This window comes from Dendrobates tinctorius, unplaced genomic scaffold (genome assembly GCF_039654945.1).
Source record: "Dendrobates tinctorius isolate UK_male_01 unplaced genomic scaffold, ASM3965494v1 ptg000642c, whole genome shotgun sequence".
In the NCBI taxonomy this organism is placed as follows: domain Eukaryota; kingdom Metazoa; phylum Chordata; class Amphibia; order Anura; family Dendrobatidae; genus Dendrobates; species Dendrobates tinctorius.
This window is the reverse complement of record NW_027362294.1, coordinates 13,341-40,138: the sequence shown is the minus strand read 5'-3', so window position 1 is coordinate 40,138 and position 26,798 is coordinate 13,341. Positions and strand designations below refer to the sequence as shown.

General features: G+C 47.5%; 1 protein-coding gene across 1 annotated transcript in view; it reads right to left on the bottom strand.

The window, feature by feature from the left end:
- LOC141079254 (uncharacterized) overlaps positions 1-26,798 on the bottom strand; it is a 67,755-nt gene that overhangs the window by 27,828 nt on the left and 13,129 nt on the right. The window contains exons 3-4 of the mRNA XM_073565296.1: positions 22,646-22,722; positions 22,427-22,535 (exon numbers count right to left, since the gene is read on the bottom strand). Of these exons, the coding sequence (XP_073421397.1) occupies positions 22,427-22,535; positions 22,646-22,722 (186 nt within the window). The remainder of the gene's footprint in view (positions 1-22,426; positions 22,536-22,645; positions 22,723-26,798) is intronic.

The window sequence follows — 26,798 nt, the reverse complement described above, 5'->3', positions numbered from 1 at the left end:
AACAATGATTAAGTCTTTGCTGAAATTTTCAAGCTAAAAAGGTGATTAAAATGGTTCATATCAATCAGTGTAGACTTCTTAATTATTTTACTGAGATTTCTGGTAAGGACTGATACTCCACTCTTTTTTTCTATTTTCTCCAGGTCCGCTGAAGATTTTCATATTCGACTCCTGGGACCATGAACCTAGTGGATGATCAGGAGAAGATGTTTCATACTGATCTGAAGATCAGGAAAATCCAGAAGACAAAGAATGAGAAGAAAAAGACCAATAGACTTGACTATTGTGCAACTTATTTTTGGGACTAATATTTGAATTATTGAATTATTTTTTTTATTATGTGTTTGTTCTATTTTTAGGGACTTTTGCCTTACACACACGTGCATAAAGTGCTGAATTACCTCAATATTCTTATTTCCAGTAATTTACCCATGAATATTACAGTACTGTATGTTGTACTCTGGATAGAGTACAAGAGGGGGACTTGTAAGAGAATGGTCAGCCATAATATACTGAGCGGCCATGTTGTCTCTAGCAGCCATCTTGTCGAAAGTTAGAGAAGATTCAACTTTTACAAAAGAGCTAATAAAATGTACTAAATGGAGGATGGAAAATGAGATCATGTCTCTTACCAACTTCAGTAGATGTGCATAGAGGAAGATTGGATCAATAGGGGAATAGGGTCACCAAATATATGGTCAATATGCTTATACGTGATAGTGTGGTAGCGAAAAGTAAAGTCATTAAAATGTCAGGATGTCAGAATTTATGGACATAGACTGGAGACAATGATAAGATTTTAGGACAGTAGCCATAGATACCAATGACTTATGGGTTTTAGTGTTGCTTGGAGAAATGTTAATTAATATCTTCGTATTATGTCATCATATTCTCTTTTCTAAACCACGTTTCTATAGATTACCATGAAAACGCCTTAGAATTATAATGTTAACACCCTCTGCGGCAAAATGCAGCTTTCTTTGTTCTGATAATGTATAAAAAGCCCGTTACTGTCGATCGGGGCCATTCCATCGCCATCATGCCACTGTGCCTCACCATGGCCAGGGTGTGACGAACAGCCCACCGCCGTTCGTCCACTTACGGGCGACGACTAACGGGTGTCCCGCTGCCACCAAAACGCGACGGACAGCGGACCCTGTGTCACCACTATGTCACAATCCCACCACTGACACCGGTGTATCAGCGGACGGAGGGACATGCACAATGCCGGCACACGGCTATCACAGGCGCAGTGGGGCTTATCTTAGTTATCCCACCACTGGCACCATGTGACAAAAATATCCAGCAAGCTAATCTCGCTCTACAATTTGCCGCAGGGGGAGTTTAATTTGGATGCCCCACCACTGCTATCAATCTTCCAAGTACTGCGGGGATTTGTGTATATCCCACTTTCTCAGTTCCACCTTGGAACTCGCAGCTCTCCGGCGCCCCCCTTACCCTCAGGTCAGTCAGGGAACTGCACCTAGGATAATTGGTCGCCGGACGGGCTGCCTGTTGTGAACCGGCAATTAGGCTTCTGCAGTAAGGGAATTATCAATGCTGTGGCTGCAGACCCTTATTCAGCAATATAAGACCCTTCTGTACTGCCAGCAAGCCGTAATAGCCGTACACAACGTGCTGCCACCAGTCACGGTTACTTAATTCACAGTGTTAAATTAAGAGGGTCCGTGGCAAACCCCTTGAATTAGTAGCGATTATCTAACAAAGGCGTATAGTTCGATTCTTAGAGCATGGAGACAGATCTAAATAATTATTTCATTTATTTTCCGAAAGAGGACAGTGGTTACAGATAAAAGTTGCTATAAAATTGAGACATAAAATATGTACAGTACAGGTATAAAATAAAAGTGGAGAAAACAAAGAGATTGCACTCACAGTTCCATATTGTTCCTTAGGCGGACCATGCGGCTAAGGTGGGTGGAGGCGGAGCTGCACTTCTCCGCTCATCTGAGTTCTTGTCAGCACGGACTCTGCAGCTGTTCTGAGCTGGTTTGCCCAGGAAATGCCTTATAGACTTTCCTATGTGACATCACAGAGAGGTGCATTCTGGGTTGATCCCACCTCTCTTATCCAAGTTATGTTTTGGCTACAAAACTTAGATTAGCTATAACTTTATGGGAGAAGCTGGTATGGACTCATCAGTGGTATCATGTTTCCCAGCGTAATGAGCCCATCAAGAAAACATCAAGCATCTATGCGATATGACCATCCATTTGGGCGCAAATCCTATCTCATGTTCTGGACAGGGTAGAACTTCGAAACATACGCGGTCTCGAAGCTGGGACCGCTCAGGTTACAAAAATATGATTTTCATATCTCTAGGGTATTTGGTTCTTATGGTATAGTCTCTCATAGTTTTATTCGTTTCAAACAAAGAAGTTTAGTTCCCGCACTTTTTTCTCTTTCAGCTGAGAGAAGCCAAATGGTGTGAGGAAGATGGTCTAGCTAATTAACATTCCTGCTCTTCCAGAGGAAGTGGCAGGGTTGGTAAAACCTGGGGGGAAGGAATTCCTACTACTGACAGTTTACAATGTCCTAGGATGGAGGATTTGTTAGCACATTGCAACAGAAAACATATCTTGCAGATATTGTACATCACACCTCCCCCCTTAAGAGGGCGCTAAGGAGGCATTACCTCTCGGTAATCGGCCATGCGCACCTCAGCGGGTTCGCCCCGGCGGGACAACCCATCGGCATTGCCGTTTTCACTGACCTTCCTGTGTTTTACAGTAAAATCGTACTGTTGAAGGGCAAGGCTCCAGCGGAGCAATCTTCCATTGGTTCCGGACACTGTGTGCAACCAGCTCAGAGGGTTGTGGTCGGTTACCACCGTGAAGGCGCGCCCATACAGGTAGGGCTGCAAACGCTGCAGTGCCCACACCATGGCCAGACACTCCTTCTCGATGGTCGAGTATGCCACTTCCCTCGGCAAAAGTTTCCGGCTCAGGTACAACACGGGGTGCTCTTGGTCCCCCGAGTCGACCTGGCTAAGCACAGCACCGAGGCCAAACTCGCTGGCGTCGGTCTGTACCAGAAACGGGCGACTGCTGTCGACTGCTCTCAACACTGGAGAGTTGCACAGGGCTGCTTTCAAAGCTTGGAAAGCTGCCTCACAGTCATCTGTCCAGTTGACTGTTTGGGGTAGCCTCTGCTTGGTGAGGTCAGTCAAGGGTTTGGCAAGGGCGCTATAGTCCTGTACGAACCGCCTATAGTACCCTGCAGTGCCCAAGAAGGACTTCACCTGTTTCTTGGTCCTGGGGGTGGGCCAGGACACGATTGCGTCCACTTTTCCTGGCTCCGGACTCATGGAACCCCCGCCTACCCGGTGCCCCAGGTAGTGGACCTTGCGTATGCCTATCTGGCACTTCCCCGGCTTGATGGTCAGGCCTGCCTGGTGAAGACGCTTGAGCACCTCCTGGAGGTGCTGAAGGTGTTCCTCCCAGGTGGAACTGAAGACGGCAATATCGTCTAAGTACGCCACGGCGTACTCCTCCAGTCCCCGAAGCAGGTGGTTGACCATCCGCTGGAAAGTGGCAGGGGCATTCTTCATGCCGAAGGGCATGACCGTGGACTCGTACAGTCCAAAGGGGGTGATAAAGGCGGATTTCTCCTGCGCCTCAGGGCTCAGGGGAATCTGCCAGTATCCCCGACTCAAATCCATGATGGATATGTAGTTGGCGTTTGTCAACCGCTCGAGCAGATCCTCGATGCGCGGCATTGGGTGGGCATCAGAGGTTGTGATGGCGTTGACCCCCTGTAGTCCACGCAGAACCGGGTGGTTCGATCCTTTTTAGGAACGAGGACTACAGGTGAAGTCCACGCACCTTTTGACCGTCGAATCACTCCCAGCCTTAACATCTCATCGACCTCTCGGCGCATGACTTGTTGCACCGTTTCAGAGATCCGATAAGGTGTTCGCCGTAATGGGGCATGATTCCCGGTGTCCACCTCATGAACCGCTAACTCCGTCCTCCCAGGACGGTTGGTGAACACGGGCCGGAAGAGTTCCAGGGTGGCCATCAACTGCAACCGCTGGGACACGGTGAGCGAACCACTTATCTCCATGTCCTCAATGGACCCATTGGCCTTGGCCTGGGCCAGCATGTCCAGGAGGGAATCTTCCTCCCCATCCTCTGGCAGATTGCAGACCGGTAGGATGCAAGCTTCACGTTCGTAGTGCGCCTTCAGCATGTTGACGTGAAAGGCCTTGCGCCTACCCCGAGCATGGTCAAGCGTGACCACGTAGGTGACCGGGTTGAGCTGTTGGTGGACGACGTACGGGCCTTCCCAGGCTGCCTGAAGCTTATCCGTTGGTACAGGGACCAGCGCCCACACCTTTTGGCCCACCTGGTAGGTCCGCTCCCGGGCGTTCTGGTCGTACCAGTGCTTCTGGTCAGCCTGAGCCTGCGTCATGTTGTCATGCACCAACTGCGTCAAGGTCTGCATCTTGTCACGGAAGCGCATGACATAATCCACGATGGACACTTCTGTGGGGTTTGGCTCATCTTCCCAGGATTCTCTTATCAACCCAAGGGGTCCCCGGACTCGCCTGCCATACAGGAGCTCGAAGGGGGAGAACCCGGTCGAGGCCTGCGGAACTTCTCTGTAAGCGAACAGCAGGTGTGGGAGGTACCGCTCCCAGTCGCGCCCTTGGGTCTCAACCAGTATGCGGAGCATCTGTTTGAGGGTACCGTTGAAACGTTCACACAAACCATTAGTCTGTGGGTGATACGGACTCGATACCAGCTGCGTCACCTGCATTTTCTCAGAGAGCCTCCATTAGGCGAGACATGAATTGGGGCCCTTGATCGGTAAGCATCTCCCTGGGAAATCCTACTCTTGAAAAGATGGTCACCAGTGCGTCAGCCACCTTATCTGCCCTGGTTGAAGACAGAGCTACTGCCTCTGGGTACCGGGTAGCGTAGTCTACCACGGTGAGAATGTATCGCTTTCCGGAGCTGCTGGGGACGGACAGCGGTCCTACAATGTCCACCGCGATTCTCTGGAAAGGCTCCTCTATCACCGGCAAAGGAATAAGGGGAGCCTTAAGAGCAGGCCCCGCCTTACCCACTTTTTGACAGGTGGCACAGGAGCGGCAGTAGTGTGTTACATCTGTCCCCATCTTGGGCCAATAGAAGTGTTGAGACAGCCGTGCCTTTGTTTTGCTGATCCCCAAGTGTCCAGCGAGTGGAATCTCATGGGCAATCCGCAACAACTCAGTTCTGAACTGATAGGGGACGACCAGCTGTCTTTCCCTCAACCACTCCTTTTTAGGATCTCCGGGTACTGTCTCCCGGTACAACCTTCCTCGTTCCCAGAACACCCTCTCCTTATCAGACTTGGAGGTGGGCGTCTCGGCGAGACCTCTCAATTTCTCCAGGCTGGCATCTGAGTGCAGAGCAGCCTGGAACTCCATGCTGGAGGCTGCCAGAAGTGACGTCAGGGTCCCCTCTTTACTGGGACCCTCTGGAACCGGCTCTGGGTTCACCTCTGGTTCAGTCTCTCCTGTAGCAGCAGAGGGTCCAGAAGACAGTGCGTTACCTGCGATCTGGGCACTCTGACTGCGTGTGACAGCTGCTATGTATGCTGTCTCCCTGGGGATTTCTTCAGACCCACCAGCCGGTGCTGCCCTGGGCTCTCCCTCCCCATCCACCCCCAACACTTTAGGAGCAGTGCTACTTATGGGCCAGTTACCTTCCTCGGTGGCACTGGTCAGCTGCATGGCATTACCTTCCTCATGGTCCCCATGCACCTCCCCATTTCCTTGAGCACCGTTGCTTACTTCTGCCAGGGGTTCCTCAGCCGTCTCACTCCGCAGAGTGATGGGGCTGAGCACTTCGGTACCTGTGGACACATCTACCGCTTCAAAGAAAGGGTTAACGGGTTCAGTCGGCACAGATACATCAACATCATCATCATCCTTCCTAGGAGAAGAATGGTTATCAGTTTGCTTTGGTACATTCACATCAGCATCAGCATCGTACCTGGGGAAAGAATGGTTGTTAGTTGCATCATTACTCATCAAGGCATTAGCAGGTAACACATTCAGTTTCCCGTCATCATCATCATCATCATCAGGGTTAACGTCACCCTTATTATCAGTTTGGGGAAGGGTGTCAGGGACGTAGTATGCAACCATCCGCCCCAAGTCAGTCCCCAATAAAACATCAGTGGGCAGGTTTTCAGACACTCCCACCTCCCTCAACCCGCTCCCAGCACCCCAATCAAGAAAAACTCGTGCCACTGGCAAGGGACAACGGGTGCCTCCAATCCCGGTGACAGTCAGGGTTTTCCCCTCAACAAACTCTTCAGGGGCCGCCAGTCCAGGACGGATGAGGGTTCGTTCAGCCCCGGTGTCCTTGAGGCCTGTAGCAAGACGGGCCCCCACCTGAACAGGTTGAACGTTGTCGTCAGCCCTCCCAACCACACCTCCCACCAAAAGAACAGAGGCGTTGGGCCCGGGGGCCTTGGCTGGGGGGTTCTTCGGCCTATTCGGACAGGTGTAAGAGAAGTGACCAGGCCGCTTGCAGTGGTGACACAGGCGACTGTCAGTAGCCGGCCGGTTGTTGGCAACAGGGACAGGGCCTCCGGAGGGACGGCTAGCTGGGGCATTGGGGTTGGTTGCTGGCTTACCCCCTTTCCAGCTGGTGGCGACTGGCCTCCGCGTCTCGGGCTTCCGGTTGGCCTCGTGGTTGTCGGCGATCTGCGCCGCTTTGTCCGCGTTCGTTGGTTCGCGGTCCAGGATGAACTGTCGGACCTCAGCTGGGCAGAGATGCAGGAACTGGTCTTTGATCATCAGGTCCCGTAGCTGCTCAAAGGTTTCAACGGACAGTCCATGGATCCACTGGTCAAAGTGGGTCCTGAGTCCTTGCACCACATCACTGTAGCTATCATGTGGGCCACGTTGGAGGTGCCGGAACTTCTTTCGGTATACCTCAGGTGTCAGCCGGTATTTGGCGATCAGCGCCTGCTTTATGGCGTCATAGTCGTCATCGGCTTCTGGCGGAAGAGAAGCAAATGCCTCCAGGGCTTTGCCTTTTAGCCCTGGGGTCAAGTACCTTGCCCATTGGTTTCTAGGCAGCTGGTACTGTCTGCAGGCTTTCTCAAAGGCTCGCAGAAATGTGTCCAAGTCCCCATCCTTTTCCATCACGGGAAAATGCTCTGGCCGGGGTTTAGGAGTCTGGACGCTGCTGGGCTCACTGCTTCGGGCTGTGGGGGCATTCCCACCCCGCTGGAGTACCTCCAGTTCATGGGCCCTCTGCGCCTCCCTCTCGGCTCGCTGCTCTGCTCTCTCAGCCTCCGCTCGGCGCTCAGCTCTCTCAGCCTGGGCTTGACGCTCGGCTTGGGCCTCCTGCCGATATTGCTGGATCAGCCTCACCCGCCCATCACTGTCTTCGGCGGGGAGTGCGTCCAAGGCCATTTGCAGATAGGGGTCCACCCCGTCCTGGTTGAATGTGGGGCCAGCGCTCAGGAGTGGAGCCTCTGCTGCAGCCCCATTGCCACTTGGGCCAACTTCTGCGCTCGCTGGATTCTGGTCGTTGTCCAGCTGCACTAGAGCCGCGATCATTTGAGCTCTGTTTTTGTTCGTGGCGTCAAGGCCTTGGTACGTGCATAACCCAGCAAGAACTTCCTTTGTCTGCCGGTTGTACCAAGGTTCTCCTTTTGCCGCCATGGTTGCCAAATAAAAGATAGAAAAAGAAAAACGAAGAAACGGGAGGGGGATACTTGCAAGTACACACTAATGTCTCAGGACTAGTAACCACTGAGTCTGTTCTCCAAAACCTATGATGCAGGATTCCCGCAGGAACCGTGCAGGTTTTTAGTGAGAGGAATGATTGCTCAAACCAAATCACTAATGCTCTAGGATTATCCCACCGCTCTGCCACCAATATGTGACGAACAGCCCACCGCCGTTCGTCCACTTACGGGCGACGACTAACGGGGGTCCCGCTGCCACCAAAACGCGACGGACAGCGGACCCTGTGTCACCACTATGTCACAATCCCACCACTGACACCGGTGTATCAGCGGACGGAGGGACATGACACAATGCCGGCACACGGCTATCACAGGCGCAGTGGGGCTTATCTTAGTTATCCCACCACTGGCACCATGTGACAAAAATATCCAGCAAGCTAATCTCGCTCTACAATTTGCCGCAGGGGGAGTTTAATTTGGATGCCCCACCACTGCTATCAATCTTCCAAGTACTGCGGGGATTTGTGTATATCCCACTTTCTCAGTTCCACCTTGGAACTCGCAGCTCTCCGGCGCCCCCCTTACCCTCAGGTCAGTCAGGGAACTGCACCTAGGATAATTGGTCGCCGGACGGGCTGCCTGTTGTGAACCGGCAATTAGGCTTCTGCAGTAAGGGAATTATCAATGCTGTGGCTGCAGACCCTTATTCAGCAATATAAGACCCTTCTGTACTGCCAGCAAGCCGTAATAGCCGTACACAACGTGCTGCCACCAGTCACGGTTACTTAATTCACAGTGTTAAATTAAGAGGGTCCGTGGCAAACCCCTTGAATTAGTAGCGATTATCTAACAAAGGCGTATAGTTCGATTCTTAGAGCATGGAGACAGATCTAAATAATTATTTCATTTATTTTCCGAAAGAGGACAGTGGTTACAGATAAAAGTTGCTATAAAATTGAGACATAAAATATGTACAGTACAGGTATAAAATAAAAGTGGAGAAAACAAAGAGATTGCACTCACAGTTCCATATTGTTCCTTAGGCGGACCATGCGGCTAAGGTGGGTGGAGGCGGAGCTGCACTTCTCCGCTCATCTGAGTTCTTGTCAGCACGGACTCTGCAGCTGTTCTGAGCTGGTTTGCCCAGGAAATGCCTTATAGACTTTCCTATGTGACATCACAGAGAGGTGCATTCTGGGTTGATCCCACCTCTCTTATCCAAGTTATGTTTTGGCTACAAAACTTAGATTAGCTATAACTTTATGGGAGAAGCTGGTATGGACTCATCAGTGGTATCATGTTTCCCAGCGTAATGAGCCCATCAAGAAAACATCAAGCATCTATGCGATATGACCATCCATTTGGGCGCAAATCCTATCTCATGTTCTGGACAGGGTAGAACTTCGAAACATACGCGGTCTCGAAGCTGGGACCGCTCAGGTTACAAAAATATGATTTTCATATCTCTAGGGTATTTGGTTCTTATGGTATAGTCTCTCATAGTTTTATTCGTTTCAAACAAAGAAGTTTAGTTCCCGCACTTTTTTCTCTTTCAGCTGAGAGAAGCCAAATGGTGTGAGGAAGATGGTCTAGCTAATTAACATTCCTGCTCTTCCAGAGGAAGTGGCAGGGTTGGTAAAACCTGGGGGGAAGGAATTCCTACTACTGACAGTTTACAATGTCCTAGGATGGAGGATTTGTTAGCACATTGCAACAGAAAACATATCTTGCAGATATTGTACATCACACAGGGCACAGAGCCTTATCATCGCCAGACTTCCTAGCGAATCTCTGCCTGTCTGCATTCCTGTTTTTGCCCGCATATTCCAACTCCTCTGTTATTCTGTATCTGTTTTGCCGTGTATCTCCGAATAAACTTCAACCTCAGCTTCAAGAAGAATTGTCTGCAGTTTTATCCGGCTCTTCCAACTCTCCCGATAGGAACATTTTCTTACACTCCCCAGTCCCACAAGCTCGCTGCCTCGGGGTAATCCTTGACGCTGATCTCTCCTTCAAACCACATATCCAAGCCCTTTCCACTTCCTGCCGACTTCAACTCAAAAATATTTCACGAATCCGTTCATTCCTCAACCAAAAATCTGCAAAAACCCTAGTCCATGCCCTCATAATCTCTCGCCTTGACTACTGCAACCTCCTGCTCTGTGGCCTCCCCTCGAACACTCTCGCACCCCTCCAATCTATTCTAAACTCCGCTGCCCGACTAATCCACCTGTCCCCCCGCTATTCCCCAGCTTCTCCCCTCTGTCAATCCCTTCACTGGCTCCCCATTGCCCAGAGACTCCAGTACAAAACCCTAATCATGACATACAAAGCCATCCACAACCTGTCTCCTCCATACATCTGTGACCTCGCCTCCCGGTACTTTCCTGCATGCAACCTCCGATCCTCACAAGATCTCCTTCTCTACTCCCCTCTTATTTCCTCTTCCCACAATCGCAGACAAGATTTCTCTCGCGCATCACCCCTACTCTGGAACTCTCTACCACAACATATCAGACTCTCACCTACCAACGAAACCTTCAAAAAGAGCCTGAAGACCCACCTCTTCCGACAAGCCTACAACCTGCAGTAACCACCGATCGACCAAACCGCTGCATGACCAGCTCTACCCTCGCCTACTGTATTTTCACCCATCCCTTGTAGATTGTGAGCCTTCGCGGGCAGGGTCCTCTCTCCTCCTGTACCAGTTATGACTTGTATTGTTTAACATTATTGTACTTGTTTTTATGTATACCCCTCCTTACATGTACAGCGCCATGGCATAAATGGCGCTATAACAATAAATAATAATAATAATCAGAACCTCCCACTTCCGTCTCCAAGACTTTTCACGCGCTGCTCCAATTCTTTGGAATACACTTCCCAAGTCAATACGATTAGTCCCCAAACCCCACAATTTTAAGCTTGCCCTAAAAACACATTTGTTCAGACTGGCCTACCGCCTCAACACATTAACCTAATCTATCCCTGTGTGGCACAGCCAAAAGTTTTACCATAACCAGGTTCCCCTAAATCATGTTCCCACATGCTTTATGCATTTAATAGCCCTCGGTTTCTGTACTGTTACATACTTTGGCTGTTAACTGGTTCATGCAGCAACAGGAACACCCGATTTGTACACTATGGCCGGTCCAAACAATGAAGGCAACTGTTACCACCCACCTTTCGTGCCTCTCTCTTTCCTCATAGACGGTAAGCTTGTGAGCAGGGCCCTCATTCCTCTTGGTAACTGTTATGATCTATGTGATTATTGTTATGCTGTAATGTCTATTGTCTGTACAAATCCCCTCTGAAATTTAAAGTGCTGCGGAATATGTCGGCGCTATAGAAATAAAATTATTATTATTATTATGAGCGGAGATACAAAGTAATCACCGAAAAACAGTGTTTAGAAATAATAGAATAGAGATGGGTGATACCGCTCTACATATGTTACATAGGTGATACTGCGACTATACACCCCAGTCACAGTATCACCTATATAATGTATACACAGCACTCACCTATATGATGTATGCAACATAATATATTGCTGCCTTAATATAGTGCACAATGTAGAGTTGTGCGTATATATACACACACATATACACACACCCCATATATGAAAAATGTACAGATGTTTATATACTATGTTGCTGTGTATATAGTGTGGAATCAACACTATATACTCTGGCCCATCTCCATACTATATACACAGCTCCACTCTACATTCCTTACCACAGTATCTATTGTGGAGCTGTGTATACTTCTGTCCTGTATACATTGTGTAATTCTTTAGTTTCTGCTCTTATTGTGTGTGTGTGTGTGTGTGTGTGTACTGTATATATATGCACATACTTCCTTCTCACCCCTCAATGGGGGTGGTCTTTGTTGTCCTTTCTCATTCTCGGGTCCTCTACCAGAGACCTGGGAGATTGAGGGTTCTGCGCAGGATCTTGGTTGTTCCCAGCATTACGCTTTTCTGGACAGGGCTCAGATGTTGGTCCTGGGATCTGTTGTAGCCATTCTTCCAACTTAGGGGTCACTACGCCAAGTGCTCCTATCACCACTGGAATCACTGTGGCCTTCACATTCCACATCTTCTCCAGTTCTCCTTTGAGGCCTTGGTATTTCTCCAGCTTCTCATATTCCTTCTTTCTGATGTTGCTGTCACTTGGCACTGCCACATCTATTATCATTGCTGTCTTCTGGTCCTTGTCTACTATGACAATGTCTGGTTGGTTAGCCAACACCTGCTGCTTATCAGTCTGGATCTTGAAGTCCCACAGGATTTTAGCCCTTTCATGCTCCACCACTTTTTCTGGGGTCTCCCACCTGGACTTAGGGGGGCTTAGCTCATATGCTGTGCAGATGTTCCTGTATACAATTCCCGCTACTTGGTTGTGGTGTTCAGTATACGCTGTTCTTGCATTTTACATCCTGCCACTATGTGCTGGACGGTTTCTGAGGTTTCTTTGCATAGTCTGCACCTTGGGTCTTGTCTTGTGTGGTAGATTCCTGCTTCTATGGATCTTGTACTTAGTGCTTGCTCTTGTGCCGCTATGATTAGTGCCTCTGTGCTGTCTCGGAGTCCAGCTTTCTCCAGCCATTGGTGGGATTTCTCTGTGTCAGCTACCTCCATTATCTGTCGATGGTACATCCCATGCAGCGGCTTGTCTTGCCATGGCGCTTCATGTTCCTGCTCTTCCTTCCAGATCTGTTGTTGCTGCCATAGGCTTTCTCTCAGCAACTCACCTTCTGGAGCCATTCTTCTGATGTATTCCTGGATACACCTTGTTTCATCCGTGATGGTGGCTTGGACACTTATCAAGCCTCGACCACCCTCCTTTCTGTTGGTATACAATCTTTGGATGCTAGACTTAGGGTGGAGACCTCATGCATTGTGAGGAGCTTTCGTGTCTTCACACCTGCAGCTTCCATCTCTTCTTTTGGCCAGCACACCATGCCAGCAGGGTATCTGATAACTGGCAGGGCATATGTATTGATGGCGCGGATTTTATTCTTCCCATTGAGCTGGCTCTTCAGGACCTGTCTTACCCTTTGATGGTATTTAGATGTTGCTTCTTTCCCGCCTCCTCATTATGGTTCCCGTATCCCTGTGGGATGCTGAGGTACTTGTAGCATGTCTGTACATCTGCTATGTGCGCTGCTGGTACTTCCACTCCATCGGTCCTGACTACCTTGCCTCTCTTTATTACCAACCGGCCGCACTTCTCCATATATTCATTCATGCAGCTTTATATGAAAATCCCTATTATAATTGCCAGACCTGAATTAACAAGCATTTCTCACCTACTGTGTCCCCCCATTTCCTTGTAGATTGTAAGCTTGCGAGCAGGGACCTCACTCCTAATGTCACTGTTTGAATTGTCTTAACTTGTATTGAATTTATTGTCTGTACATGTCCCCGCTTAATTGTAAAGTGCTGCGGAATATGTTGGCGCTATATAAATAAAAATTATTATTATTATTATATATAAACATATATATTAATCACTCCGATAAGTTGTGAAAAAAGTGTCGGACTCTTTATTAGCCCATGTGGTAACGTTTCACATCCATAACATAACCTTTCTCTGCTGTGGAACTGAACTGTTGCCACATGGGCTAATAAAGAGTCCACCCCTCCCCCGCTTGCTCAGGGCCCTGGCACTTGCGATACTTAACTCTTCCTGCACCTCCACTGCGGCGTCTTCTGATTGTGATGTTTCAGGTCAGAGGGTGCAGTGACGTCACTTCTGTGCTCCCTCTGTCTGAACAGTCACAGTGCAAAGAGCCGGAAGACGCCGACGTTGAGGAGCCCGGAGCAGAGCAGCGGCCAGCGAGGAGAGGGGAGGATTTCAGGTTGTTTTTTTTTTTAAATGTTTTGAGCAATATATGGGGCCCATCATATACTGGAGCATCATATAGGGTCCCATTATATACTGGAGCATAATATGGGGCTCATTATACTGAAGCATAATATGGGGCTCATTATATATGGAGCAATATATGGGGCCCATTATATATGGAGCATCATATGGGGCTCATTATACTAAATGGAGCAATATATGGGGATCATTATTCTGTATAGAGCATTATATGGGACTTATTATTCTGTATGGAGCAATACATGGGGCTCATACTGTATGGAGCAATACATGGGGCTCATTATACTGTATGGAGGACTATGTGGTGCCCATAATACTGTTTGCAGGACTATACTGTCTGATTTATGACCTACTGACCTCATCATCTCCAGCCTCGACTATTGCAACATCCTTTTCTGTGGCCTCCCTGCTAACACCCTTGCACCTCTTCAGTCCATTCTCAACTCTGCTGCCCGACTAATTCATCTCTCTCCTTGCTACTCCTCCGCTTCTCCCCTCTGCAAATCTCTTCACTGGCTCCCATTCCCTCAGCGTATCCAGTTCAAATTACTAATACTGACCTACAAGGCCATCTACAACCTGTCTCCTCCTCACATCTCTGAACTAATCTCCAGATACCTCCCCTCACGTAATCTCCGGTCCTCCCAAGACCTCCTTCTCTCCTCCACACTTATTCGCTCCTCACCCAACCGCCTCCAAGACGTCTCCCGAATAGCCCCCATCCTCTGGAATTCCCTGCCCCAACACGTCCGGCTATGAACCACACTCGGATCCTTCAGACGGAACCTGAAAACCCACCTCTTCAGGAAAGCCTACAGCCTGCAGTGATCCTCGCTGCCTACTCACCACTACTGGAGCTACCGCCTCACCATCACTGGAACCGCTGCAACTCTCCAACCTACTGTCTCCTTCCCCACCATCCTGTAGCATGTAAGCCCGAAAGGGCAGGGTCCTCTCTCCCCTCTGTATCAGTCTGTGATTATTAGTTTGATTGCTGTAAGTGATATCTGTAATCTGTATGTAACCCCTTCTCATGTACAGCACCATGGAACCAATGGTGCTATAGAAAGAAATACTAATAATAATTGTAGAATATACAATAGCTATCACTCATGTAATGTATTGTATACCTGTATTTCTCTGCTGTATCTCTGCATTATGAATTGTGGGACGTGTAAAAGGGGCCACTGAGACTTTCACCCGGGGCCCGCAAAAACCTGCAGCCGGCCCTGTATGCACAGCACAGTACCACTTCTCCTGTCCTGTTGTCATTGGAATTTGGGAGGGTCAATACTGGTTTAGTATTTTCAATATTACTATGGCCAAATAAAAATAAAATATTGGAAAAGGTGTTTAAATGGATTATCCCAAATTAGTCCGCTCTCCTCTGGATAGGGGATAACTTTCCAATTGCTGAAGATCCGACTGCTGGGATCCCCATGATCCTTAAAATCGGAGCTCTGTAGATCACCATGTAAATGCCGCTGTGGTCAATCATACGCACTGTGGCGCCATTCACATGTGGCACTATGAATATCTCCTTTTAGGAGAGTGAAGAGGGGACGACAAAGTAAAGCAAAATTCACTGGTCGGGGTGAGGAGTGTTATAGCTGGTGGGCTGGTGAGGTTTGTGTGGCAGGGCTGCTTTTTTGTCCCAGTCCGGCCCTGATATACACGATAATATACAGATACAGGCCGGTGTCCGAATCATACATGTACATATACAGATAATGGCCAGTGACTGGATCATACATGTACATATACACATACTGGCCGGTGTCCGGATCATACATGTACATATACAGATACTGGCCGGTTTCCGGATCATACATGTACATATACAGACACTGGCCGGTGACCGGATCATACATGTACATATACAGATACTGGCCGGTGACCGGATCATACATGTACATATACAGATACTGGCCGGTGTCCGGATCATACATGTACATATACAGATACTGGCCGGTGACCGGATCATACATGTACATATACAGGTACTGGCCGGTGACCAGATCATACATGTACATATACAGATACTGGCCGGTGACCGGATCACACTTGTACATACAGTGGGGAAAAAAAGTATTTAGTCAGTCAGCAATAGTGCACGTTCCACCACTTAAAAAGATGAGAGGCGTCTGTAATTTACATCATAGGTAGACCTCAACTATGGGAGACAAACTGAGAAAAAAAAAATCCAGAAAATCACATTGTCTGTTTTTTTTTCATTTTATTTGCATATTATGGTGGAAAATAAGTATTTGGTCAGAAACAAAATTTCATCTCAATACTTTGTGATATATCCTTTGTTGGCAATGACAGAGGTCAAACGTTTTCTGTAAGTCTTCACAAGGTTGCCACACACTGTTGTTGGTATGTTGGCCCATTCCTCCATGCAGATCTCCTCTAGAGCAGTGATGTTTTTGGCTTTTCGCTTGGCAACACGGACTTTCAACTCCCTCCAAAGGTTTTCTATAGGGTTGAGATCTGGAGACTGGCTAGGCCACTCCAGGACCTTGAAATGCTTCTTACGAAGCCACTCCTTCGTTGCCCTGGCGGTGTGCTTTGGATCATTGTCATGTTGAAAGACCCAGCCACGTTTCATCTTCAATGCCCTTGCTGATGGAAGGACGTTTGCACTCAAAATCTCACGATACATGGCCCCATTCATTCTTTCATGTACCCGGATCAGTCGTCCTGGCCCCTTTGCAGAGAAACAGCCCCAAAGCATGATGTTTCCACCACCATGCTTTACAGTAGGTATGGTGTTTGATGGATGCAACTCAGTATTCTTTTTCCTCCAAACACGACAAGTTGTGTTTCTACCAAACAGTTCCAGTTTGGTTTCATCAGACCATAGGACATTCTCCCAAAACTCCTCTGGATCATCCAAATGCTCTCTAGCAAACTTCAGACGGGCCCAGACATGTACAGGCTTAAGCAGTGGGACACGTCTGGCACTGCAGGATCTGAGTCCATGGTGGCGTAGTGTGTTACTTATGGTAGGCCTTGTTACATTGGTCCCAGCTCTCTGCAGTTCATTCACTAGGTCCCCCCTCGTGGTTCTGGGATTTTTGCTCACCGTTCTTGTGATCATTCTGACCCCACGGGGTGGGATTTTGCGTGGAGCACCAGATCGAGGGAGATTATCAGTGGTCTTGTATGTCTTCCATTTTCTAATTATTGCTCCCACAGTTGATTTCTTCACTCCAAGCTGGTTGGCTATTGCAGATTCAGTCTTCCCAGCCTGGTGCAGGGCTACAATTTTGTTTCTGGTGTCCTTTGACAGCTCTTTGGTCTTCACCATAGTGGAGTTTGGAGTCAGACTGTTTGAGGGTGTGCACAGGTGTCTTTTTATACTGATAACAAGTTTAAACAGGTGCCATTACTACAGGTAATGAGTGGAGGAAAGAGGAGACTCTTAAAGAAGAAGTGACAGGTCTGTGAGAGCCAGAAATCTTGATTGCTTGTTTCTGACCAAATACTTATTTTCCACCATAATATGCAAATAAAATGAAAAAAAACCAGACAATGTGATTTTCTGGATTTTTTTTTCTCAGTTTGTCTCCCATAGTTGAGGTCTACCTATGATGTAAATTACAGACGCCTCTCATCTTTTTAAGTGGTGGAACTTGCACTATTGCTGACTGACTAAATACTTTTTTTCCCCACTGTATACAGATGCTGGCCAGTGACCGGATCATACATGTACATATACAGATACTGGCCGGTGACCGGATCATACATGTACATATACACATACTGGCCGGTGTCCGAATCATACATGTACATATACACATACTGGCCGGTGACCGGATCATACATGTACATATACAGATACTGGCCGGTGACCGGGTCATACATGTACATATACAGATGCTGGCCGGTGACCGGATCATACATGTACATATACAGATACTGGCCGGTGACCGGATCACACATGTACATACACAGATACTGGCCGGTGTCTGGATCATACACGTACATAGACAGATACTGGCCGGTGACCGGATCATACACGTACATAGACAGATACTGGCCGGTGACCGGATCATACACGTACATATACAGATACTGGCCGGTGACCGGATCACACATGTACATATACAGATACTGGCCGGTGACCGGATCACACATGTACATATACAGATACTGGCCGGTGACCGGATCATACATGTACATATACAGATACTGGCCGGTGACCGGGTCATACATGTACATACAGTTATAGCCATAAGTGTTGACACCCTGGAAAATGTTCCAGAAAATGAAATATTTCACCCAATTACAATTCCACATGTTTTGTTATACACATGTTTATTTCCTTTGTGCATATTGGAACAGCACAAAAAAAAACTGAAAAAAAAAGCAAATTGGACATAATGTCACACAAAACCCCAAAAATGGTCTGGACAAAATTGTTGGCGCCCTCAGCTTAATATTTGGTCATGCCCTTTGGAATAAATAACTGCAACCAGTCTCTTCCTATATCCATCCACAGGCTTCTTACTCCTCTCACCTGGGATTGTGGACGACTCGTCTCACAAACTGCTCCCGGTCTCTCGCATGTGAAGACGTCTTCTCCCAACAGCAATTATAGGATCTCTCCACAGGTGATCCATGGGATTTAGATCCGGACTCATTGCTGCCATTTGAGAACTCTCCAGCGCTTGGTTTCCATCCTTTTCTGGGGGCTTTCTGAAGTACCGCAAGTTTCTGACTATAAGACGCAGCAGGAGCCGGGCGATTCTTCCTGTGGTCCGACGCTGCAGGGCAATGATCTTACTCCCATCCCGGTGCGGCGGGTTCAGCAGGGTCATTGCCGAGATCTCAAACTGCGCATGCGCTGCCTCCAGCTTCCATTTTCCCAGACGCCACACCATCACGGAAATGGAAGTGCAGGGGCTCCGGGCTTTCATAAAATGTCGTCGGAGCCCCCATACCACCAAGCACTGCCGAACTCGCAGCACCATCCTTGGGATGGGATTTCCCGGAGACCACCCCATCGCACCAATGGATGTGCAGGGGCTCCGGGCTTTCAGAAAATGTCATTGGAGCCCCCGCACCATCGAGCACCGCCGATCCTGCCGCACCAGTCTGGGTCATATCATCGTCGGACCACCAAACAACCCATGTGATTCCACTCCACCAGTAGTGCAGATCCCCCCAGGGTAAGCTGAATTCAGGACTGTAAGATGGACCCCCAGATGACAGATACATTTTTTTCACCATTTTTCTTCTGAAAATTTGGGGTGCGTTTTATGGTCCAGTTCGTCTTATAGTCTGAAAAGTACGGTATGTTTGGGGTCACAGTCCTGCTGGAAGAACCATGACATAGGGTGCAAACCCAGCTTTCTGACATTGGGCACTACATTGCCTCCCACACAGTTCTTTGTTATTCTGCAGATTTCATGATGCCTTGCACACAGTCAAGGCCCCCAGTGCCAGAGGCAGCAAAACAACCCCAAACATATGACCCTTCATCATATATGACTATAGGTACTGTGCCCTTTTCTTTGTCGGCCTCATTACGTTTTTTGGTAAACAGTAGAATGATGTGCTTTACCAAAAAGCTCCATCTTGGTCTCATCTGTACATAAGACGCTTCCCCGAAGGATTTTGGCTTACTCACGTACATTTTGCAAACTTCAGTCTAGCTCTTTTATGTCTCATGTGACAGCAGTGGGTCCTCCCTGGTCTTCTGCCATAGCATTGTTCATTCACACGTAGACGATAGTTTGCGCTGACACTGATGTATCCTGACAGCTTGAAGTTCTCTGGACCTTGATTGGGGCTCATCAACCATCCTGCATTCCAACCTTTCATCAGTTTCTCTGCCATGCACATGCAGGGAGATTAGCCACAGTGCAAGGGGGTGTAAACTATATTGAGCACCTTGGACAAAGGACCATCAAGATCTCCGGAGATGGACTTGTAACCCTGAGTTTGTTAGTATTTTACAACAGTTTTGGTTCTCAGGTCCTCAGACAGTTCTCATAGTAACATAGTTATTAAGGTTGAAGGAAGACTTTACAGTAAGTCCATCTAGTTCACCCCATATCCTATCCTAACTTGTCCTAACATGTTGATCCAGAGGAAGGCAAAAAAACCCCATGTGGCAAACAGTAAGCTCCACATACGGCAATCAGACTAGCTCCCCGGATCAACGCAATATTAAGGAGACTAGTGTATATACCCTGTAATATTATACTTTTCAAGAAAGGTGTCCAGTCCCTTCTTACATGTTAGTAGGGAATCACTCATTACAACATCATATGGCAGAGAGTTCCATAGTCTCACTGCTCTTACAGTAAAGAATCCGCGTCTCTGAGTATGCTTAAACCTTCTTTCCTCCAGACGTAGAGGATGCCCCCTTCTCCCCGTCACAGGTCTAAGAGTAAAAAGATCATTAGAAAGGTCTTTGTACTGTCCCTGCATATATTTATACATTGTAATAAGATCACCCCTAAGAATAACCCCAAGTGTAATAACCTGTCTTGGTATTGCAGACCCCCTAGTTCCCTAATAACCTTGGTCGCTCTTCTCTGCACCCGCTCCAGTTCAGCTATGTCTTTCTTATACATCGGAGACCAGAACTGTACACAGTATTCTAAGTGTGGTCGCACTAGTGACATATATAGAGGTAAAATTATGTTCTCCTCATGAGCATCTATGCCTCTTTTAATGCATCCCATTACTTTATTTCCCTTTGCAGCAGCTGCCTGACACTGGCCGCTAAATGTGAGTTTCTCGTCCACCCATACACCCAGGTCTTTTTCAGTGACAGTTTTGCCCAGTGTTTTACAATTAAGCACATAATTATACATCTTGTTTCTTCTACCCAAGTGCATGACCTTACATTTATCCCCATTAAAGCTCATTTGTCATTTATCAGCCCAAGCTTCTAGTTTACATAAATCCTCCTGTAATATAAAATTGTCCTCCGCTGTACTGACTACCCTGCAGAGTTTAGTGTCATCTGCAAATATTGAAATTCTACTCTCTATGCCCCCTACAAGGTCAATAATAAATATGTTAAAAAGAAGCGGGCCCAATACTGACCCCTGTGGTACCCAATATGACCCTTGCGGTACCCAATACTGACCCCTGTGGTACCCCACTGCTAACCGTGACCCAGGCCGACTGTGCTCCATTAATAACCACCCTTTGTTTCCTATCCCTGAGCCAGCTCTTAACCCACTGACACATATTTTCCCCTATCCCCATTGTTCTCATTTTATGTATCAACCTTTTGTGTGGCACCGTATCAAAAGCTTTTGAAAAGTCCATGTACACCACGTCCACTGCATTCCCTTGGTCCAGTCCGGAACTTACCGCTTCATAAAAGCTTATCAGATTTGTCTGACAGGAATGGTCCCTTGTAAACCCATGTAGGTATTGGGTCATGAGGTTCTTCTTCATCAGCTACTCCAGTATAGCATCTCTTAGAAAACCCTCCAGGATTTTACCCACAGTTGAGGTTAAACTTACTGGCCTATAATTTCCAAGTTCAGTTTTTGTCCCCTTTTTGAATCTTTATCCCACATTTGCTATCCGCCAGTCCTGTGATACAGAACCTGTTATTATTGAATTTTTAAAGATTAAAAATAATGGTCTATCTATGACTGTGCTTAATTCCTGCAGTCCTCGGGGGAGTATCCCATCCGGGCCCGGGGATTTGTCCACTTTAGTGATATTTAGACGCCACTGTACTTCCTGCTGGGTTAAGCAGGTGACATTTAATGGAGAATTTTTATCCCTGATCATGTTATCCGTCATGGGAATTTTTTGTGTAAATACTGTTGATAAAGTCATTTAGCATATTGGCTTTTTCCTCCTCCTTATCCACCATTTCGCCCAGACTATTATAAAGGGGGCCAACACTATCATTTTTTAGTTTCTTACTATTTATGTAGTTAAAGAATATTTTCGGATTATTTTTTACTTTCTCTGGCAACGAGTCTCTCTGTCTCTTCCCTTCTGTCTGTTCTCCATTTTTAGTGTGGCTCTCACAGACACCTAATGCAAAGATTGAGTCAACTTCTCCCCTTTTTATCTGGTTTCAAGTGTGATTCTAATATTACCCACACATGTTACTTGCCACAGGCGAGTGTGAACGAGCATCACATGCTGGAAACAGTTGTTTACTCACAATTTTGCCTGGCCCATTTTTGGGGTTGTGTGTGAAATGATGTCCAATTTGCCTTTTTCCCCCCTCTGTTTTTTTGTGTGCATTAGAACAACACACAAAGGAAATAAGCGTGTATAACAAAGCATGTGTAATTGGAATTATTTTCTTGGAGAAATACTTCATTTTGTGGAACAATTTCAAGGGTGCCAACACTTTTGGCAATCACTGTACGTATATAAAAATTGAAGGATAGAAGCAGCACCAGCGAGGGTTGTGGGTGTCAAGCCTCCTCGGCAATTAATGCTCCTCCAACATATAAAAGATAATGGAGGCCGCGCACCAATTAGATGACACGACTTGTGCTTTAACAGCCCATGTTGGTGAGAACTCTGCTCATTGTCACCACCTCCTTCTTGGAGAAAGATTCTCACAATGATCTGGAAGGTCACCAACATAAGAGGCACAAGTAGTCATGTAATCGCTGTGCTGCCTCCATTATCATATATACACAGCAAGGGGTGTACTTCATTTTTCTGCATTCTGGCTTAGATTTTGGTAATAAATAACACTATGTAATCTGTCATGTGCTAATGCCCATCTGAGGTGTAATTTACTGAACTATCATTATCTGTAAGGTGCAGCGCCACCAGAAGACACCGGTGACCCCATTGTTACATACCTGCTGTATCATCTCCTGGACTCTCCTCCTTCACATCGCTCACACACGGCTGATCGCCCATCATCTGCTCGTCTTCATCCTTCACTTTAATATCAGTCAGATCTCCGCCCTGATGTCACATATATAACAGCTCAGTACAATACAGCAGACATCACCAGGAAGACCCCAAATCTCTGAGCGCCCCCCATATAGATGTGGTGGAGGCCCAGCTTCATCTACCTGGCCACTCTCCGGACAGTCCTGGGAATACGGAGGAGCCGGACGTCTCTCCGGGGGATTTCTTATACGGAGTCCATCTGTAGGAAACAGCCAGACAAGAGAGGGTTACATGGGATGATGGGAGTAGTATCTAGGTGACCCTCTAACAGACATGACTGTCCCCCTCCTTACACTGAGTCCATCTGTAGGAAACAGCCGGACAAGAGAGGGTTACATGGGATGATGGGAGTAGTATCTAGGTGACCCTCTAACAGACATGACTGTCCCCCTCCTTACACTAAGGCCATCTGTAGGAAACAGCCGGACAAGAGAGGGTTACATGAGATGATGGGAGTAGTATCTAGGTGACCCTCTAACAGACATGACTGTCCCCCTCCTTACACTGAGTCCATCTGTAGGAAACAGCCAGACAAGAGAGGGTTACATGGGATGATGGGAGTAGTATCTAGGTGACCCTCTAACAGACATGACTGTCCCCTCCTTACACTGAGTCCATCTGTAGGAAACAGCCGGACAAGAAAGGGTTACATGAGATGATGGGAGTAGTATCTAGGTGACCCTCTAACAGACATGACTGTCCCCCTCCTTACACTGAGGCCATCTGTAGGAAACAGCCGGACAAGAAAGGGTTACATGAGATGATGGGAGTAGTATCTAGGTGACCCTCTAACAGACATGACTGTCCCCTCCTTAAACTGAGGCCATCTGTAGGAAACAGCCGGACAAGAGAGTGTTACAGGAGATGATGGGAGTAGTATCTAGGTGACCCTCTAACTGACATGACTGTCCCCCTCCTTACACTGAGGCCATCTGTAGGAAACAGCCGGACAAGAGAGGGTTACATGAGATGATGGGAGTAGTATCTAGGTGACCCTCTAACAGACATGACTGTCCCCCTCCTTACACTGAGGCCATCTGTAGGAAACAGCCAGACAAGAGAGTGTTACATGAGATGATGGGAGTAGTATCTAGGTGACCCTCTAACAGACATGACTGTCCCCCTCCTTACACTGAGGCCATCTGTAGGAAACAGCCAGACAAGAGAGGGTTACATGAGATGATGGGAGTAGTATCTAGGTGACCCTCTAACAGACATGACTGTCCCCCTCCTTACACTGAGGCCATCTGTAGGAAACAGCCGGACAAGAGAGGGTTACATGAGATGATGGGAGTAGTATCTAGGTGACCCTCTAACAGACATGACTGTCCCCCTCCTTACACTGAGGCCATCTGTAGGAAACAGCCGGACAAGAGAATGTTACATGAGATGATGGGAGTAGTATCTAGGTGACCCTCTAACAGACATGCATCTCAATAAATTGTCAACTTTTGCCGTATATCATAATAACATTTTTTGAGTGCCAGAGGTAAAGCAAATCCAAAGGAATCCAGACAAACATTGTCGATGTTTCGGCCTATTTATGGCCTTCCTCAAGAGATATCTGTGTAGTGAGGGATCGCAGAAGTCCGTGCTGCAGCGTTCAAGTCACCTCTAACAGACATGACTGTCCCCCTCCTTACACTGCTGTTCGGACATGAAATCCATCGCCTCATCGTCAGCTATGACTTCATGAAGAAGCTGAAGCCTCAGCTGCCTGTAAGGTGAATGTTTTAGGTGTAGGGGTGTACAGTGGCTTGTAAAAGTTTGTGCACTACTGGTCAAAATTACTGTAACTGTGAACAGTTAAGCAAGCCGAAAGATGAAATTATCTCCAAAGATCACACAATTACGTTGTATTTTAGACAAAAAATAAAAAACATACACAATACAATGTGCGTGTGTGTGCGCGCATGCACACATACATACACACACACACACACACATACATACACACACACGCATACACACACACGCACACGCATACACACATACACACACACACGGTATTTTTCAGAATAAAAGATGCACTTTTTGCCTCCAAAATTTGAGAGGAAAGTGGGTGGGTTTGTCTTATAGTCTGGATGCGCCTTAAATTGGCTGTGGGTGGGAGCGACGGAGGAGTAGGTCACAGGAGGTAGGATTCTTTTAAGGAAAATTCATCTTCACTGCTCCCCACGCCCATAATACCGCCCACCTCTATGCACTGAATCCAGCGCCGAGTGGTGGGAGCAGGGAATATTCTGGCAGCTGACCTCAGTGTGTGACAGCGCATGGCAGTGACTTCATGTGCTGCTTACACACCGAAATCAGGTGCTGACAGCACTGGACGCAGTGCTGCGAGGGAGCCGAGGGAAAGTGAGCAGAATTTGTTTTCTTTTTTAAGTGTGCAGGGTTATGGGGCCATGTATACCAGGATGGGGATGAGGGGACCATGTATACCAGGATGGGGATGAGGGGGCCATGTATACCAGGAAGGGGATGAGGGGACCCTGTATACCAGGATGGGGATGAGGGGACCATATACACCAGGATGGGGATGAGCGGACCATTTATACCAGGATGGGGATGAGCGGACCATTTATACCAGGATGGGGATGAGGGGACCATGTATACCAGGAAGGGAATGAGGGGACCATGTATACCAGGAAGGGGATGAGGGGACCATGTATACCAGGAAGGGGATGAGGGGACCATGTATACCAGGAAGGGGGATGAGGGGACCATGTATACCAGGATGGGGATGAGGGGACCATGTATACCAGGATAAGGATGAGGGGACCATTTATACCAGGATGGGGATGAGGGGACCATATACACCAGGATGGGGATGAGGGGGCCATGTATACCAGGATGGGGATGAGGGGGCCATGTATACCAGGATGGGGATGAGGGGGCCATGTATACCAGGATGGGGATGAGGGGACCATGTACACCAGGATGGGGATGAGGGGGCCACATATACCAGGATGGGGATGAGGGGTCCATGTATACCAGGAAGGGGATGAGGGGACCATTTATACCAGGATGGGGATGAGGGGACCCTGTATACCAGGATGTGGATGAGGGGACCATGTATATCAGGATGCAGATGAGTGGACCATGTACACCACGAGGAGGATGAGGGGGTCATGTATACCAGGTTGCAGATGAGGGGGACCATGTACACCATGATAGAGATGAGGGAACCATGTATACCAGGATGGGGATGAGGCGAACATGTACAACAGGATGGGGATGAAGGGACCATGACAACTAGGATGAGGATGAGGGGGCCAAACATTTGGGCACCTGCTCAGATAACTTTGACCAAGGTTTCAGACCTTAGCCTTTTAGGTTATGGCTTGTTCACCATCAACGTTCGGGAAAGGCGAAGAGATGGAAATTTTCCAGCTTAATAAAAACTCAGCCTCCTCTAACAGTGTGCCAAAAAACAGCCGCCATGGGTTCTTCTAAGAAGTTGCTTAGCGCTCGGTTAATGAAAATGGTGGAGGCCCACAAAGCAAGAGATGGCTATAAAAAGACAGCAGAGTGTTTTCAAGTTGCCCTTTCCTCATATGAAATGGCAACTAACAGGAACACTGGGGGGTCAAGATAAGATCTGGAATACCAAGTAACATTTCAGTGAGAGCTGCTTGTAGGATTGGGAGAAAGGCAAAAAAGAACCCCCAATTGACTGCAATAGACATTCAGAAAAATTTAAAAGACTCTGGAGCTTCGTACATTGTTATACTTCTCAGACACCTGCACAAATATGGTTTTCATGGAAGAGTCATAGGCAGAAAACCTCTCCTGTGTCCTCCCCATAAAATTCAGTGTCAGAAACATGCAAAAACATCTAAACAAAACTGATGGATTCTGGAAACAAGTCCTGTGGAGATTAAAATAGAACCATAATGATCAAAGGCATATATGGAGTGAAAAGGGCCACGAATTTCAGGAAAAGAACGTCTCGCCAACCATTAAACATGGGTGGATCAATCATGCATTGAGGATGTGTTGCAGCCAATGCCACAGGGAAGATTTTACAGGTAGAGGGAAGAACAAATTCAATGAAATTTCAACAAATTATTGATGCACACCTAACAATATCTGTAAAAAAGATGAAGGTGAAAAGAGGAAGAGGACGGCTTCTACAAATGAATAATGATCCTAAACACACGACAAAATCTACAATAGACGACTTCACAAGGCGCAAGCTGAAGGTTTTACAATGGCCCTCACAGTCCCTGATCTGAACATTATTGATAATCTGTGTCTAGACCTCAAAATAAA